Source organism: Urocitellus parryii, chromosome X (genome assembly GCF_045843805.1).
Source record: "Urocitellus parryii isolate mUroPar1 chromosome X, mUroPar1.hap1, whole genome shotgun sequence".
NCBI classification, from domain to species: domain Eukaryota; kingdom Metazoa; phylum Chordata; class Mammalia; order Rodentia; family Sciuridae; genus Urocitellus; species Urocitellus parryii.
The window spans coordinates 62,721,579-62,739,924 of NC_135547.1; the positions used below are offsets into that span (position 1 = coordinate 62,721,579).

General features: G+C 33.9%; 1 protein-coding gene across 1 annotated transcript in view; it reads right to left on the reverse strand.

Annotated features, from left to right (window-relative positions):
* The window catches only part of LOC113199933 (uncharacterized), a 95,460-nt gene extending 86,754 nt beyond the window's left edge, over nt 1–8,706 (reverse strand). The window contains exons 1-2 of the mRNA XM_026413119.1: nt 8,631–8,706; nt 6,560–6,665 (exon numbers count right to left, since the gene is read on the reverse strand). Coding sequence (XP_026268904.1) covers nt 6,560–6,665; nt 8,631–8,706 — 182 coding nt within the window. The remainder of the gene's footprint in view (nt 1–6,559; nt 6,666–8,630) is intronic.
* Nucleotides 8,707–18,346: the final 9,640 nt, after the last annotated feature.

Genomic DNA, 18,346 nt, shown 5'->3' on the forward strand with positions numbered 1-18,346 from the left:
CTGACTTGAACCCACTATAGTGCCAGATTCCTACTCTAAATAATGGCATGTGTATTTACAACAAAGCTGTGCAGCATACAATAGTTTATTGACTCCTGCACTGTAGATGGTGTTGGGCCTGATTACCTGTAAAACTGCTAAACCAAATTGTCACTATAGTGCCTATGATCTCACAAGTGAAAGAGGGTTTGGGCTCTATAACTGAGAATGTTTGGTATACAGTTGGGTCTAGTAGAGGAAACTCAATTTTCTGAATTCTTGCTGCAGTAAACCTGCCACTGATTCTATCTGCTTTGAGATGGAGCAAAACATGAATAACAAATGGGCAGAGCTATTGGTGGTATGCCTGGTAGTAACATATGAGTCATGTCCACTGGTTGTTTGTACTGATAATTGGGCAGTGTACCAAGACCTTACATTGTGGATTGCACAATGGCAAGTGAACAATGGTCTACTGGCCTTATGTAAGCATTTCTTAACAAATTGTTATTTCAAAGGTCTTGAGAATGAAGTATGATGTACAGGAACCTGCCCCAGATTGACAGCGGCCAGAGCACTCATTTCACAGGATATGGTGTCCAGAATTAGGCCCAAACATGTGTGTCATGGTACTTTATATGCCATTTAATCCTCAAGTAGCAGTGTTGGTGAAAAGAAAGAATAGTTCACTAAAGCAAAATATATGGGCCTTAGTAGGCAAATCCCACCTTGGCCAGCTGTGCTGAAATCCTTGAAAAAGTATTAATAAATTTAAATACCCATACATGTGGCATGCCTGCCACTTATAAGCACCTGGAGGCTCAGGCTCCTACTCCAAAAAATCTGAGTTCAATCTCTGCATTCATATGCAGTACTGCCAGTGTTGACACATGGACAGAAAGTGATGGTATTTCAAACACAGGATATATTAAGTCAAGGAGAGGAGATAATTCAGTGGCTTGATCTTCCTGGATATGTTGGCAGTTTAGGGCTATAGTGTGAGGTGACTCTGGCCCTCCTAATTCTATCCCCATTGGTCCTGTTGAACTCTGGACCTCAGATCATGGGCTTATTCTTTTAGTGGTCTAACGAAAATACCTCAGGGCACTACAGTTGGCCTCCTGGTTGGGCATGCCATTTCGTCATTCATTTTAGGAAACACTCATGGACTCATCCTGTTGACCAACATGTGTTGTTAATTCCACCCCATCAATGCCCAGATGCAACTGCTGTATTGTCTAACACAGATAATGCTACCAGTATTGTCTTGCTGGATGGAACAGGCTTAACTTTAGAAGTCTTTGCAAAGCATTTGTTTTTCCATATATAGCTATGATTTTGCTATTTTCAATGTTTTCCCTAGAACCTGTGGAAACAGAAGTTAATACATTTTCTGATTTTGTACCTTCTCTAGGAGAAATATCAAGTCATTGGCTCCTTGGGATTCTGGTTAGAAAATTAATTATTTTCATTTGCCCAACTTGTCTCTTATTTGGTGCAGGTGCCTCTACTTCTGCTATAAATTCTGCATACAAGCTACATAAATGGCCTCAAAATACCACCTACAAAACAATAATACCCTCCACAGGCTCAGAGCACATTGAGGAAGAGGGGGGCATGTGAGATGGTAAAAGCTGATTACAGGGGGTGGAATGCATGGATTCAATTTGGCATGACTGCAGCCATCTTGATAATTACTATGATTTCCCCAAAGTAGCCCTAATCAGTTATTTTTGTTTAGTTTTCCAGCAAATTGTAAACATGCAAAACTGTTAGAATTGTATGGAGAGATTTACAACTGAATTGTGACTCTAGGAATGTGCCTATTTGATATTAACTTAAGTCAAATCAGGTACATTCCAGTTAAGATGAAGTCACCTTTGTCCTAACCCATATGTATCCGCTTCCTTCTAAACCAAATTGTGGTGATCCAGCTGGGCTTACTTCCACCCAGGCCCATGCCTCTGTCAGTAAGTTCCCCAGTAAACTTTAATCTATGCAATTCTAGATCTGCTTGCCTCAAATTTAGTCTCCTGGCACGATGAAGCTGATTCACACACAAAACAACTAGGTTGTTCGAGAACATAGACCTCGTGACACATACACAGTTATGTACAGGGGCACCTCAAGATCAGAAAAAGTATTTTGCACATTGAGATTTTCCAGTAAAATAAGATGAAGTAATTTGTTTGAAACAATTTGGTGGAGAAAAACTTTAAACTAGGCATAATGTTAATATGATTCAGCAATTAATAAATGTAGACTTTTAAAACAAATAAGGAAAATAATCATAATAAAAATTAGAGTCAGGCATGGTGGCACACACTGTTAATCCCAGGGACTTGGAAGGTGGAGGCAGGAGGTTTGCAAGTTCAAGAATAGCCTCACATCACAATACTAGACTTCAAAATATAACAGAGAAATGGTAAAAAAAAAAAAAAATCAGCATGGTATTGGCAACAGAACAGGTATGAAGACTAATGGAAAAGAATAGAAATTACAGAGATAAACCCACAAAAATATAGTTACCTCATACTTGACAAAAGCTCCAAAAATATACTTTGGAGAAAAGGTAGCCTTTTAAAAAAAATGGTGCAGGAAAAACTAGAAATCCATATGAAGTAGAATGAAATTTAACCCCTACCTCTCACACTGCACAAAACTCAACTCAAAGTGAATCAAGGACCTAATATTAGACCAGAAACCCTGAATCTACTAGAAGAAAATGCAGGCCCAATACCCCAACACATCAGCTCAGGAAATGATTTCTTTAACAAGACTCCTAAAGCAGAAGAATTAAAAGTTTTAAAAAATTAATGAATGTGATAACACCAAATTAAAAAGCTTCTTCACAGCAAAGGAATCAGTCAAGAGCATTAAGAAAGAACCTAGAGAATAGAAGAAATTAGAACAGAAACTATGCAACTCCCAAAAGAAAACACAGGGTAAGCCCTCCAGCATATAGGCATAGGCAGTAACTTCCTCAATAGGACCCCTAAAGCTCAGGAAACAATACCAAGCGTTAGGAAATGGTATGGCATCAATTAAAATGTTTCTGTAAAAGAAAGGAAACAAATAGGAATATGAACTGAGAACCTACAGAATGGGAAAAATATTTGCTCATTATTCTTCTTACAGAGGATTAATATCTAGAATATATAAGAATTCAAAAAACTTTACATCAAAAAATCAGATAATCCAATTAATATATAGACAAATGAATTAAACAGACATTTCTCAAAACAAGAAATACAAATGGCAAGAAATATATGAAAAAATTAGGAAATGCAAATAAAAACTACACTACAATTTCATACAGTTAGAATGGCAGTCATCAAGAATACAAAAAATAACAAGCACTGGAGAGGATGTAGAAAAAAAGGAACACTTTTACACTGTTGGTGAGATTGTAAATTAGCACAACCACTATGAAAATCAGTATGGAGGTTCCACAAGATACTAGGCATGGAACCACCACATGACCCAGCTATATCACTCCTTGGTATTTATCCTAAAGAATTAAAATCATCATACTACGTGATGCAGCTGCATCAATGTTTATAGCAGCACAATTCATGATAGCTAAGCTATGGAACCAATCTAGGTGCCCTTCAACAGATGAATGCATAAAGAAAAAGTGGTATATATACACAATGGAATATTACTCAGCCTTAAAAAGAAGAATGACTTTATGGCATTTGCCAGTAAATGGATGGATCTGGAGACTACCATGATAAGTGAAAAAAGTCAGTCCCCATAAGATAAAGGTTGAATGTTTTCTCTGATATGTGGAAAACTAAAACACAATAAGGTAGGGGATCAAAAAAAAAAAAAGAATAGAAGTTCTAAGTAGTAGACAAAGGGGAATAAAGGGGAGGGAGAAAAGATGAAATAAAGACAGATGAAATATGTCAGATGGAATGAATCTGACATAACATTCCTATGTACATATATGAATATATCACAATGTATATTCATACTTCACCATCATGTATACCCAAAAGAAATTAATTTAAAAAATTAATTTAAATGGCAGAAAGATCAGTAAAGAGAAGGAAGCAGTGGGGAAAGGGAGGTACTGGGGACTGAATTAGAACAAGATATATTCCATACTTTTATAATTATGTCAAAATGGATTCTACTGTCATGCAAAACTAAGAAGAACCAGAAAAAGAAAGAAAAAGAAAACAAATCCAGCCTCAGCAACTTAGCGAGGCTTGATGTAAATTAGTGAGACTCTGTTTCAAAATAAGAAATAACAAAGGGGCTGGGGATGTAATTCACTGGTAAAGTTCCTCTGGGTTCAATCACCAGTACCCTCCCCCAAATAGGAAGACAGGTAAAGGGTAATTAGCTTTTAGCCAAAATGTTGATGATTAGTAGCCTCCAGAATTCCTCCAAATATGACTTTACAAAATAGTACAAAATTATCATTTTTTTTCTTTCTTTCTTTTAGAAAAGCAATAGAGAAATGGATAAAAGGAGAGGGAATTTCATCAGAATAATAGATAGCTCAGTAGAGGAGAAAAAGGAAATTGAGGAGGAGGAAGAAGGAACAGGAAAAGGAAATAATGGAAAGAATCTGATCAGACTTTTGTATGCGCATGCATGTATGTGGCACATTGGGTCCCAGCCTGGGGTGTATCCACAAGACACTGTTATGGTTTGGATGTGAGGTGTACTTGAAAAGATCATGTGTGAGACAATAGAAGAAGGTTTATAGGAGAAATGATTGGGTTATGAGACTCTTAACCCAATCAGTAAATTAATTTCCTGATGGAATTAACTGGTAGCTGAAGGCAGGCAGGGTGTAGCTGGAGGAAAAAGATCTTGTGGTATACCTTTGGGGTATATATTTTGTAACTATTGAGTGGAGTTTCTTTCTCTGCTTTCTGATCACCTTTCTGATCACTTTCTAAGCTGCTTCCCTCCACCACACACTTCTGCCATGATGTTCAGCCTCACCTGGAGCCCCTGAGGAATAGAGCCAGCTGTCTATGGACCAAGATCTATGAAATGTGAGCCCCAAAATAAACTTGTCCTCCTCTATAATTGTTCTTGTTGGATTTTTTAGTCACAGCAGCAAAAAATCTGACTGAAACAGACACTAATTTTTAAAACGTAAACTATAAAGGGACTGAAGAGGGATCAGTGGAGTGGAGGGGATTGGGGAGTGCTCGGGACTGAATTGGAGTGGTCTGTGTTCCATGCTTTTGTCTTTATGCCTGGGTATATCCTGTTGTTGTATATAACTAAAAAAGAAAGAAAGAAAGAAAGAAAGAAAGAAAGAAAGAAAGAAAGAAAGAAAGAAAGAAAGAAAGAAAGAAAGAAAGAAAATACAATTGACATATATGTTTCTGTATTGTGGTATTGTATTTACTTCTCACACCTTGGATGTAATTTTGTTTTCTGGTTTTCATCTCCACTGCAATCTTAGAATGATATTCTAAAGGTTATCATCAACAACTGCTAAATGCTAAATAAGGACTTTTTTATTCTTTTGAGACACAGTTTCACTAGTTTACCCAGGGTGGTTGTGAATGCATGGGTTCAAATGATCCTCCTGCCTCAGCTTCCCACATAGGGCTTGAGGCATGCACCATCATACCCAGCTTCAATGGCTTTTTAAAAATAACTTTCATCCTCTTCAATATTCTTCCAGTACTTTGCACTGCTGAACAACATCTCACAGTGTATGATTGATGAATTTCAAAAACTCCTACAGAACATATTTTGTGTGCCAGGTGTTGTGCTAGACGCTGGAGATAAATAAGACTAAATTCTAATGTTTGTGGTCCACTCAAAAAGGAAACCTATCCCCTACATTCAAAAACATTGTATCTCAAGCCTCCATGGCTTTGCTTACACTTGCCTATGCTACTATCAATTGTTAAAATTCAGTTCAAAAGACATAGATGCTGGAAAACTCCCCATATATACTTATTTTCTCACAAATTCTCTCTTCCTTACTCTTATGCCATATTTTTTCCCTAACTCTTTCATCTTTGACACACCCACTGTCATTTATATGGTTATAAAAATAAAATATCTACAAAAATTTTAAAAGAAAAATTATTTATGGCTCAAAGAACACATGTATTATAAAAAATGAACCTGAAAATAAAGAAGAACAATCACAGAGCTTTTAAAATATATCTTGATTTGCAAAAAATTTCATTCATATATCACATGTCTGGATTATAGCTATTGCATAAAAAGATTCACATTCAAATTCTTCTTCTTTGTTAGAATGGTAAACAGTTTATTTACTAATTCATGTAACTTAGCTGTAAAAAAGTCTGTCTGTAGAAAGCAGTTTTGAATGTTGCTAATTTTGGAGTTAATATAAATCATCTCAATTTTAATTATTAAAATTTTAGTATACTATTTTTAAACAGCATATTAGTAAAATTTAGGAAGACACAACACTTTTTTCACATGTGTAGGAGCCATTACTAAATAAAATATAATTTTAAAATAAACATTCATCATTAAATGTAGCAAACAAATGAAAACAATATGAATTACTTTTTACAATACATTAGGTTTGCACTGCTTTTACAGCATATATTACACTTACTTGCAAAAAGGCTCTCCATCTTTGCATGCACAAACAATATTCTCTGGACAGAAATCTGTTATATTCCCTGGACAATCATCAAAGTCAGTCACAGATGTACAGTTGGCTGTAAATAACAAAATTCAAAAATACCTTAACAGTATAGAACAAATGCTTCAAATTTGAATACTGCACATACGACAAGTTCTGCATGTTAGAAAAACAATCATGAAATCCATCAAACTATGTTATGTATATATACATACATGTCAAAATGAAACCCACTGCTCTGTGTAATTTTTATGCACCCATAAAAGTTTTTAAAAGACAATGGATACAACTTTATGGTACTTTGAGAATGTTTAAATATCATATTATCATGTACTAGGCTTAAAAAGTGAAGATGAATATACAAACAAATTTTCTATTATTTTGTAACTGATGATTTTCACATCATGGCTTTAAAAAAGTAATACATAGCATTATGGTCAAAAGAACATCTAATGTTTGAAACAAAAATCCCTCAGCAACATAGAAGTTCTTTGGGGCTAAATTTGTGTATTGTCTTCTGACTAAAAGAAAACAAATCGATATACCCAAAGCTACAGTAAATATAATACTGTTGTGCTAGGACAGTTCTGTTTTATGCCCATTATCCTGGAATAATTATTAATAGTGCTCCCTTCACTCCCAAGTGCACTCATTTAGACAGGTAAATTTAAATAAGTCACAGCAGTGGTAGGCGACTGGCATTAGAGGCACTTCAATCACAACTCTTAATGACTTTTATATTTCTGGGGCTACCATGGAGAGTCATTTTGCCAATGACATGACCGCAGTATCCCCTCCCCAGTCTGAACTGAGTAAAAGTTCTCTACACTCTGAGAATTAATAAGTAGAAAAGTTTTCTGATTCAAAGGACCCATAAGCATGCAGAGCAACTAAATTCCAAGAAAAGCTGAAATATTTTGAGCGTCTTCCAGCCTAAATAAAAGGAAAAGATTTTGTAGAGTGACATTTTAGATTGTCGGAATCCCAGGCCCCTGAATATCTGTGTATGTTTGGTGTTAGAGGTGGCAGGCAAGAAGGATAAATAACTGATAAGGTCAGGCATATAGAACCTAAAAGGAAGCCATTTTCCTTGGTAGATCATATTTTTCCTAATGTAAAAATGACAGACTGATTTTACTATATAAATATATTGCTAAAAGAAACAAAACATAATGGACTTTATAAGTTAAAACACAATACTGTACTTTAAAAATTTCTCTCATTTTCTAACATGGAAACTACATCTTAATTGATTACCTTATCCAACATTACAGATATCCCTCACCAGAATTATTGGGTCAAATGGTGCTGCTTAGAAAAATTTAAGACAAATCTGTTTTTTAAATATTTTTTGTAGCTGTAGATAGACATCATGCTTTTATTTTATTTATTTATTTTTATGTGGTGCAGAGGATTGAACCCAGTGCCTCACACATGCTAGGCAAGTGCTCTACCACTGAGCTATAACCCCAACCCAAGAAATCTATTTTCAATGGACAATGTTTAAAAAAAGAATTAGACTTCTTAACTTGGCAAATATTTTATGATCTTTTTATAAACAGATATGATCATATCATTTATTTCTTTGCCTATCTCTAAGGATTCACATAATTTCAATTCTATCAAGTAAGTACATGTTTTTATTGAACAAATTGCATATTGAAATTTTTGTGAAAAATAAAGAACAATCTTTATAGATTCTGAAAAACAAAGTGTTGAATGCAAATAGCTGAAAATCATTAATGTTGGCACAAGTAAAAATTTTAGTTAGTAATCCATAGAACTTTTCATATTTCATGTTTGTTTTAGAGTTCAGAAACAAGCATGTTAGATTCAAGACAAAATTACTGAAACCCTCTAAAAATAAACTAAAAAGTCAGATACATTAAAATTTGTTAATTTTTAACAACATAAACTTTACTTATAATATTATGTTTTTTTCGATTTGCATAAGACCACAACATTGCTTCACTCTGTAATCAGAATCTACTTAATTTTTACATTTATATCTATAGAAATAAAGCAATTAAGAGTTTCTTACGTTGTGCACAATGTATAGTCAGAAAACAGCAGGAGATGAACAGAATTCTTGTAAATATAAATATGCAATCCACCATTTTGTGAGGAAAGTAGAAATCTATGCAGTCTGCCAATTGCACTTAAAGACTACTGCATTTATGAGAGGCAGCTGGTGAGCTGAAATTGTGAGTGGTTTATATAGGAGATAAGTGAGAATGGATTTTGAACTTTTCCCTTCCAACCTGTGTAAATCACTAGTTAATATTTGGGGTCATATACTTGTTAGTTTCCCATATCCCGAGTTCCCATAAATAGAAAGCAAGATTTATCTATGACTCATATATTGCTAGAATTTAGTCATAGCTATTTGTATTTCTTTTGATTATTTATCTTTATACCAGCTTTCATAATATTTTATTATTTGTCAAAGGAAGACAAATCATTGCTTGAAATATACTGCTACAAATACAGTTTTCAACCCTGCTCAAAATCAGAGATCTCTAAAAAAACAGAGATTTCTGACCTTACAACAACTAGTGTTGCTAAGAAATAATCTCAGGACATCATTAGGTATCCTTAGCAAGGAAAATAGATAAAATAAAAAAGAAGTGGAAGATGGAAGAAGGAGAAAACAGAAGTAAGGTCAGTTTCCAGAAAGAGAAAATAAAGAGAAGATAAAGAGGAAAGTGTCAGAACAAATAAGATGTAATTTAATTGGGACATTACACCTTTTCATCTGTTTTACTAGGATATTTTCATTCATGCATGCATTTTCCTCACTCTTGTTTTTTATCTCTCAATCCCCCCTCAAGTTCACATTTGTCAGAATGTAGGTTCACATTATACTAATCATATCTGCTATACATTTTCCACCTAGATCATCTTGACAAGGCATGTTTAAATTTGTGCACCTTGTATATATCAAAATCCACTATTTCCCCTCCTACTGGCAAGTATATTTTATGTTCCTATTTCCTGATTATTATTTATCTGTTATTGTATTTTTTTTTCTCCACTCCTTTGTGGACATCAATTAAATGGCAGAATTCATTTCATGAGAATTCCAGGCTGAACCTTCATACCACCTGCTAATACGGATAATTTTTTCCCTACCTGGCTCACTTTGACTTAGCATAATTTATTTATTTATTTATTTATTTATTTATTTATTTATTTAGAGAATTTTTTAATATTTATTTTTTAGTTTTCGGTGGACACAACATCTCTGTTTGTATGTGGTGCTGAGGATCGAACCAGGGCCACACACATGCCAGGCGAGCGCGCTACCACTTGAGCCACATCCCCAGCCCCAATTTATTAGTTTTAAATAATCATATTTAATTTTAAAAATAGTTTCCTTGTTTTAGAATGTAGTAGTGAAATTTATGCTTAATGGCATTAGCACAATATTATGAAAATATGCATACAAAATTAGTATAATATTTTTGAAAAATTGGCAGTTTTTCTTTGTTTCCATTATGGGGAGAGCCAAGACTTTATTTGAGTTTTAGCAATAAATAAGATACAAAGTATTATAAATCAGTGTCTAAATCTCTCCCTGACTTCTACATGAATTTCCTCTACAAAACTCCACTGAATTTTGAGATTCTCATGTCTCTTAATTTAGAATTGATAGGTTATTGTTGTCACTAAACTTGTGCTTAAATATTCTAGTGACAAGTAATTCAGATCTCTGTAAGAAGTTATCTGATAGCTGTCAGAAATATCCTTTCTTCTAATAAACCAAAATCTACTTTTCTGAAATATCTAGCAAATATGGAACAAATTCACTGTGGCTCACTTTGAAACTCCTGCCATAAGGTATACTTTGGAAACATAGCAGCATTAAGCTAATAAGACACAGAAGTCATTGGAAAGTAATATTTATAGCTCACATACCTAAATTTATTACAGGTGTAGTTAATATCTCCCTTCTTCATTTAATCCTTTTTAGGATGCTAATGTTAGCTATAAATTACCTATATGAAGCAAACAATGGTGGGTACATTCTTAAAAACAAATTGCCCCTCACCAGTCCAACAAATTTTCCCCCCCAAACAGAGTCTAGAAGTATTGGTTATTACTATGTCAGACTGCCTGTATCTAAACATTGCCATGTGGCACAAATTTCACTAATGAGACATATAAGAAATCTGGTGGGGATTCTCAGAGTTTCCATCCTTGATAAAAAGAAAAAGGCTGCTTCCTTTGGCATCTCCCTTTCTTCTGCCTTTGCATACAGCTATGTGATGATGGTATAGCTGTAGTCATTTTATCACCATGAGTGAAACCATCTTAACACCCTGGAGGGTACAGAGTGAAAAGATGAAAAAAATAGTCCTTGAAAACCTCATTGAACTAATTAATCAACCCTGGCATTGCCTAACTCCATACTTCTTGTTATGTGAGATTTATTAACAAACCTCTATTGTTTAAACTACTTTTAATTGAGTCTACCAAGAGGAAACTTAAGCACAGAGAGTTTAGGTAACTTTCCCAAGGTCACAAAGTTAACAAGTGGCTGGGTAACAGTTTCTTAGTTTGTGACAATTTATCTAGATTTACACTTAAGATTTTTTTAGTTTTCTCAATGTAATACTTCAATAAAATGTCATTTTAAAAAGGGGGCTAAGGTTGCTCAAGGAAAATGTACACGTTTATGTAAATTAAATTCCGATCCTTTACTATAAAAAAATGTAGTACACATTTGACTTTACTTATTTATGAACAAAGGTAAATTTATAAATAATAAGTCATAAGAAAGAATAATCTGAGAGGTCTTTCTGAGATTTGCAAAAAGAGTCCAAGAAACTATAATAAGGAATTTACCTTGATATCTTCTTTTTACAGAGCTTACTGAATTAAGCTTACTGAATTAAGCTCTGTGAACTTTGAGATGATTACCAGTGCCTTAAGTGAATTTTTTTCTCAAAAGGCAGGGGGAGCTGTGTAGACTACAATATTCAACACTTTAGCTTCATATTTTGGTTTTCCCATATACAAGCTGTATAACTCATTTTCCTTATTTGTAAAATGGGAATAACAATAGCATTTACCTCACTGAGTTATTGTAAAAATAACATGAGTTTATAATAGATAATACTTGAACAGCATCTACTAAGTGCTGAATACTGATGTATAATCAAATGGACTAAACTAAGAGAGAGAGATAAAAGACACAGACTCTATTCAGGGAGATTTTAGGAAAACTCGTAACAGGAGAGAGAGAGAGAGCCAAGAATAATAGAGGAAATTTTGACTCTTGGCACCACCATAACAGCAAACAGTAAATACCTAATCCCCAAAGAGATAAAAAAATCACACACTTTCTCCTTTTACCTGACACATCATGTCCATATTTCAACACAAATTTACCAGCCATGCTAAAAGGCTTAAAAAATAGTTTAAAGGGAAAAAAATCACCAGAACAAGATTAAGATATGTTAGAGATTTTAGAATTATCAGATTCGAAATTTAAAGTAATTATGATTAATATACCAAAGGTTCTCATGGACAAAGTGGACAACATGAAGGCACAGGTGGGTAATGTAAGCAAAGAGATGAAAATCTTAAGAAAGAGTAAAAAATGAGGTTCTACATATCAAAACAATGGAACAGAAATGAATAATGTCTTTGGTGAACTTATTATATTGAACATGGCTGAGGAAATAGTCTAAGCTGAAAAATATATTTACAGCAATTTTTCCAAATGAAAAACAAAGAGGAAAAAAGAGAATAAACACAACCTGGAAAGAATATCCAAGAATTATGAGATAATTATAAAAAATGTAATATATGTATAAGAGGAATATCAGGAGAACAGAGAAAGGAGTAAAATAACTATTTGAAGTAATAATGGCTGAGAATTTTCCATGATTAATGGCAGACAGTAAGCCACAAATTCAGGAATCTCAGAGAACACTAAGTAGAGTGAATACCAAAAACTCTACATTTAGGTCTATCTCATATTCAAACTGTGGGGATTAAAATAAAAAATAAAATCATGAAAGAAGACAGAGTAGGGTAGGAGTGGAGGGGAGCTATTAAAATAATTAAATATAGAGATGATGATGGCTCAGACTAGGCCAATGGCAATGGAGGTGGAGAAAAATTGTTGGTTTTGAAGTATATTTTGAAGATAAATTTTATAAAAATTTCTGAAGCAATGAAAATTGAATTAAGAGTTAATAGAGGTAAAGAGGATAACATATTCATGGCCCCTAACATCAGAGTCATCAAGGGTTCTTAACCATAGTCTCCTTCAACCATTATCTTTACCTTCTATTTCAGACATTCACTAATCCAAATGAAAAAAAAATATAATTATTCTATAGTATATTCTATTGTCATGTATAACTAAAAATAACCAATAAAAATTTTAAAAATAGAGGAAATAATTTAGATTTATTTTTTATAGAAACAAAATAATGTTGAATGGAGTAAGCATACTACTATTTCTATCCTTACTTTAACCGGTGCAATTCAATTTTAACAGATTTTTCTGTGTGGTATATTTACAAATAATTTTGGTTCTCTTCATTAGACCATTTGTGTTTTCTACAACAAATTGTAATTTTTTGTTTACATTAATAAAAAAATTCATAGATAAAATTGCATTATGATGTTAGACCTACTCCACTACCTAGACCTTACCACTCAGTCCTCACTATAAACATCTCTGCATTGGCTTTCATCCTTCTTTCCTTCATTCTCTTTTCAGTAGGGAGATGTTTCTCAATCTTAACAAATCTCATGCTTTCATTTCTGTTGCTGATCCAGTTCTTTTTGCCTCCTTATGGTCTCTGTTTCATTTTTTATTCTCTCTGTCTCTTGAATCTTCATTGTCTTCCCTTCTGTTGGTCTTTCCCATCAGTATTTAAAAATGTTTAAGTCTTTTCAGAAACGGAGGGGGGGCGGAGAGACAAACTAAACTCAACCCCCTCCATTGAGCTCACTGCCCCTTCGATTTGCACTGTTTCTTTCTTCATAGCACCGCTAGTTGGAAGAATATTACTCATTGCCTCCTCTCTCATTTGTTTTTGGTGAAAATCCTTTAATAAAAGCAATGGTAAGAAATTATATATATATATATATATATATATATATATATATATATATATATATAATGCAGTTATACTTTAATATTTCCTTTGGGCTCATGAAAGAAAATATTTGTGAGGCTGCCACAAGGAAATATCCCTGGAGTCCCTCACTTCTTATCTATTCCTTATCCTATAGCAGTTTGATTCCATTTCCTTCACTCAACTGAAATTGAATCTGCTCACAAGGTTGTCTAGAATTTGTTAATTTTTAAACTCACTGGGCACTTTTCCACCTTTATCTTCAGTAAACATTTGCACCATTTGACACTGGTAACCATTTCCTTCTGGAAACTTTGCTCCCTTGTCTTCGACATGATTCTCTTTCTGACTTTCTCAATATTGCTGTGAGCAATGCTTTCCAGTCTTCTTCAATTACTCCTGTTTTTCCATTTATTCCACAAGCATTGGTATTTATTAGGATTCTATCCTTGGAAGTTCTGATCTTACTTATTGTTCTCTCTGTTGAGTAACCTCTCAGTGATTGTGTCATTTATAATCTCTATGAAAGTATGCTTAAATCTGTCTCCAGTCCAGATATCCAACAGCTCAATGAACATCTTTGCTTGGAAATTTCAAAGCCACCTCAAATTTTATGTGACTGAAACTGACCTCATAATCTTGCCTCCTTACCTGATCTTTCTCTTATATGTTGTTTTATTAAATTGCACTCATCTTTCTATCCCCTAAAACTTAAAATCTAAGAGTTTTCCTATGTCCTACCACCCACCTCTCCCAACCTAAATGTAGACAGCCACCACACATCTGCACTTACACCTCCTAAATAATTCTTGAATGTGTCCCTTTTGTTCCCTAACTCCACTCCATCACCTCCTCTTTCTCCTGTTTTTTCTTCCTCCTTCTTCTTCTAAGAGTCTCACTATTGTGCCCAGGCTGTCTCAAAATTCTGGGTTCAAGTGGTCTTCCACCTCAATCTCAAGAGTGGCCTGAATTATAAGTGTGTACCATCATGCTCAGCTATTATCATTATTTACCTATATATTCTCCTATTCATTAAATTTATCTATCTAAAACCAAAAAAAAAAAAAAAAACTTCTCATGTCACTGTTTTGCTTAGATTTCTCTGATGGTTCTCAGTCACCTTTATGATAAATCCAAACTCCTTAGTATGGGATACTAAGTCCTTCCAAAATCTAGCTCCTGTCTACGTCTTTAGTTTCATTAATTAGTACTCCTTAACTAACATTCTAAGCATTTGATAAACTTAACAGATGACTAGAATCCTCCTTGCATTTTGTTATTTACAGACATTCATAAAAGTTTTTTCTTTTTTTCTTGAATATACTTTAATCCCCTTTTACATGAGGAACTCCTTTTTCCTACTTTAAACTCAGCTCAGACTGTCACCTCTCCCAGAAAATTTTACTTGACCCTGCAGCTCAAGGTAGACTTTCTTTTTGTCTGCTCCTTTACCAAACTCTGGATCAAAATACTTACTTTGCTTGTAATATATTCATACATACACCATCTCTCCAGTGATACTGAAATTTTAAATTGATTAATTAATTTTAATTAGGTATATATGACAGCAGAATGCATTTTGACTAATTGTACCACAATTTCAGCACAACTTTTCATTTTTTCTGGTTGTACATGATGTAGCATCATACTATACGTGCCGTCATACATGTACCTAGGATAATGATGTCCATCTCATTCCACCATCTTTACTGCCCCCATGGCCCCTCCCCACCCCTCCCTCTCCTTTGCTCCATTGAAGCTCCTCCATTTTCCCCACGTGCCCCATTATGGATCAGCATCCACTTATCAGAGATAACATTTGGCCTTTGGTTTTTTAGGATTGGCTTACTTCACTTAGCATGATATTCTCCAACTCCACCTATTTACCTGCAAATGCCATAATTTTATTCTCTTTTAATTCATAGTAATATTCCATTGTGAATATATACCACAGTTTCTTTATCCATTCATCTATTGAAGGACATCTAGGTTGCTTCCACAGTTTAGCTATTGCAAATTGAGCTGCTATGAACAATTGATGTGGCTGCGTTACTTTAGTATGCTGATTTTAAGTACTTTGGGTATAGACTAAAGAGTAGGATAGCTGGGTCAAAAGGTGGTTCCATACTAAATTTTCTAAGAAATCTCCATACTGCTTTCCAGATTGGTTTCTCTGATTTGTAGTCCTTCCAGCAATATATGAAGGTGCCTTTTCCCCCATATCCTCATCAACATTTATTGTTGTTTGTATTCTTGGTAGCTGATATTCTGACAGGAGTGAGGTGAAATCTTGGAGTAGTTTTGATTTGCATTTCTCTATATTGCTAGAGATGTTGAATATTTTTTCTTATGTTTGTTGATTGATTGTATATCCTCTTCTGAGAAGTGTCTGTTCAGTTCCTTGGCCCATTTTCAGGTAAATGGATGGAGTTGGAGAATATAATGTTAAGTGAAGTTAGCCAATCTCAAAAAAAAATGCTGAATGTTTTCTCTAATCTGCCATTCTAACTGGTATATGTATATATACCATTGAAATTTTTGAGAACAGAAGTTCATCTGTTCATCTTAGTCTCCCTAGCACTCTACATACCTCCATGTCAAATTGTAGGTGATGAACAGTTTTCTGAATGAATGCCTAACTGAATGAATGTTTTCCCCTTCCTTCAGCCCAATTTCCAAATGTCTGTGTTCTCTTCCATTCAGGCTTCCCTTTCTCATGTTTCAAATATTTCTAATTTTTAGTTTAATGTATCTTAAAGACTTCCATATTGAAGTTTTCCATTGACAGTGTGTAGGTTTTGTGTGTGTGTGTGTGTGTGTGTGTGTGTACATAAAGATGGATACTTGTAGATGCTTTATGCTATTATTAATGGAAAAATACTCATTAGAGTACATAAACTTTTTAAGTTTTATTTCTGAATGGATAATAAATATTCTGCCTCATGATACAAAATTTCTTTAGTTCAAGAGCTCTCTAAGTATGTATTTCTTTCTGTTTACTTTTGAACAATTCAGAGAGTAATTTACTCTTAGCCATGTTAGAAAATGTGAGTATAGCATTTTCCATATCATTTATAATAATAGAAAACAGAAGGAATTTAAATAATTTAATAATGTGAAAGATTTATGTAAGTCCTAAGTGGTAATACAAGGCAATGATATAAAATAATTTGCTTCATAGCATTGGTAATCATTTGGTTTGAAAAATCATTAGCAATTCATATTCTTCATCAGATTTTTTGTTATTTACCAACAGAATTTGGAGGAAATTAATGTCAATGGATTAAAAAAAAATTAAAAGTGTAAACTCCTCTGTTTTACATATGGAGAAAACGAGGTTCAGATAAGTTAATGCTTTCACTGAGATCTCACAGTTTGGATTAGTGAAAGATCTAAAATCTAATATCTCTCCGTTATAAGATCTCATGTTATATAAATAATAATGCAAACTACATTTTTATATTGCTTTAGAGTTTAAAAAGTACTTACAGATGCATTATCTTCTTTGATCCTCAAAATCATCTTTGAGATCAGGTAAATATTATCCCTAATTTACAGGTGGTAGGGTGAGATGAAGGTGGACAGGGCTCAGAGAGATTAAGTAAACAAACCCCTAATGTCATATAACTAGCAGTTTCAGAGCAGGGAATTGGATTCTACTCTTCTGATTCTAAATTGTGTATTGAATCAAAATATACTGCATAGTAATCTGAACCACCAAGGGCGTTACAATGCTTGGCTTTTTATTTTATTTTATCTTCTCCCTTTTGCAAAAGAGTTCATTAATATGTATTACAGAGTATTTTGAGGAAGTTGAGTGGATAATTTAAAATACTCCCTGAGTCATTTTTCAATGTTTCAAAATAACTTTGAACTTTGATTCATGTGTCATCTTAATTACAGTGAATAAATTTCTTATAATGGTATACATTGTCTTATCTAAAACATGACATTGAACTTGTGATGAAAGGAACAAAGGCCGCTGTTGGGTATTTCCACTCCTGGAAGCTGGTCCAAGTCTTGAGGAATTTGTGAGAGCTTTAGAAACTAGATGAGATGTGGTTGCTGATCTTTGAGAATTTTACACCCTCTTTGGGCTGTCCAAATCAATAGGCTTTATAAAAATTTACATAAAATCCAAGTTCTAATGTGGTGCCATTTATAATGCACAGAAGAGAGGATTGGTAAGACCAGAATAGTCAGAGAAAGTCTCTATATACTGAGAGCAGAAGTACAAGGTAGTGGTTAATAGCATAGACTCTGGATCTAGACTGTCTAAATTTCAGTCCCAATTCCACCACTTTCTGTGTAACTTTGAGAAAAATTAACTTTATAATGCCACAGGTCCTCACCATTAAAATGAAGATAGCAATGTTACCTGTATCTTATGATTGGTAGAGTTAAATGAATTAATATATTTATAATTATTAGAATAATCCCAGACATCCAATGCTTTATACGTGAATAAAATAATTAATAACCTAGATTTGTGGGAAGGGTAGACTACAGTGAGAAAGGCGGAAGCTAATGAGACAAAATGGGAAGCTGTTATAGTAATCCAAGCTATGGTGATACAGGATGGGGGGACTTTCACAGATATAAAATTGAAAGATTGGGATGCTTTGATGAGGGATTGGATATAATGAAGGGGAGAGAG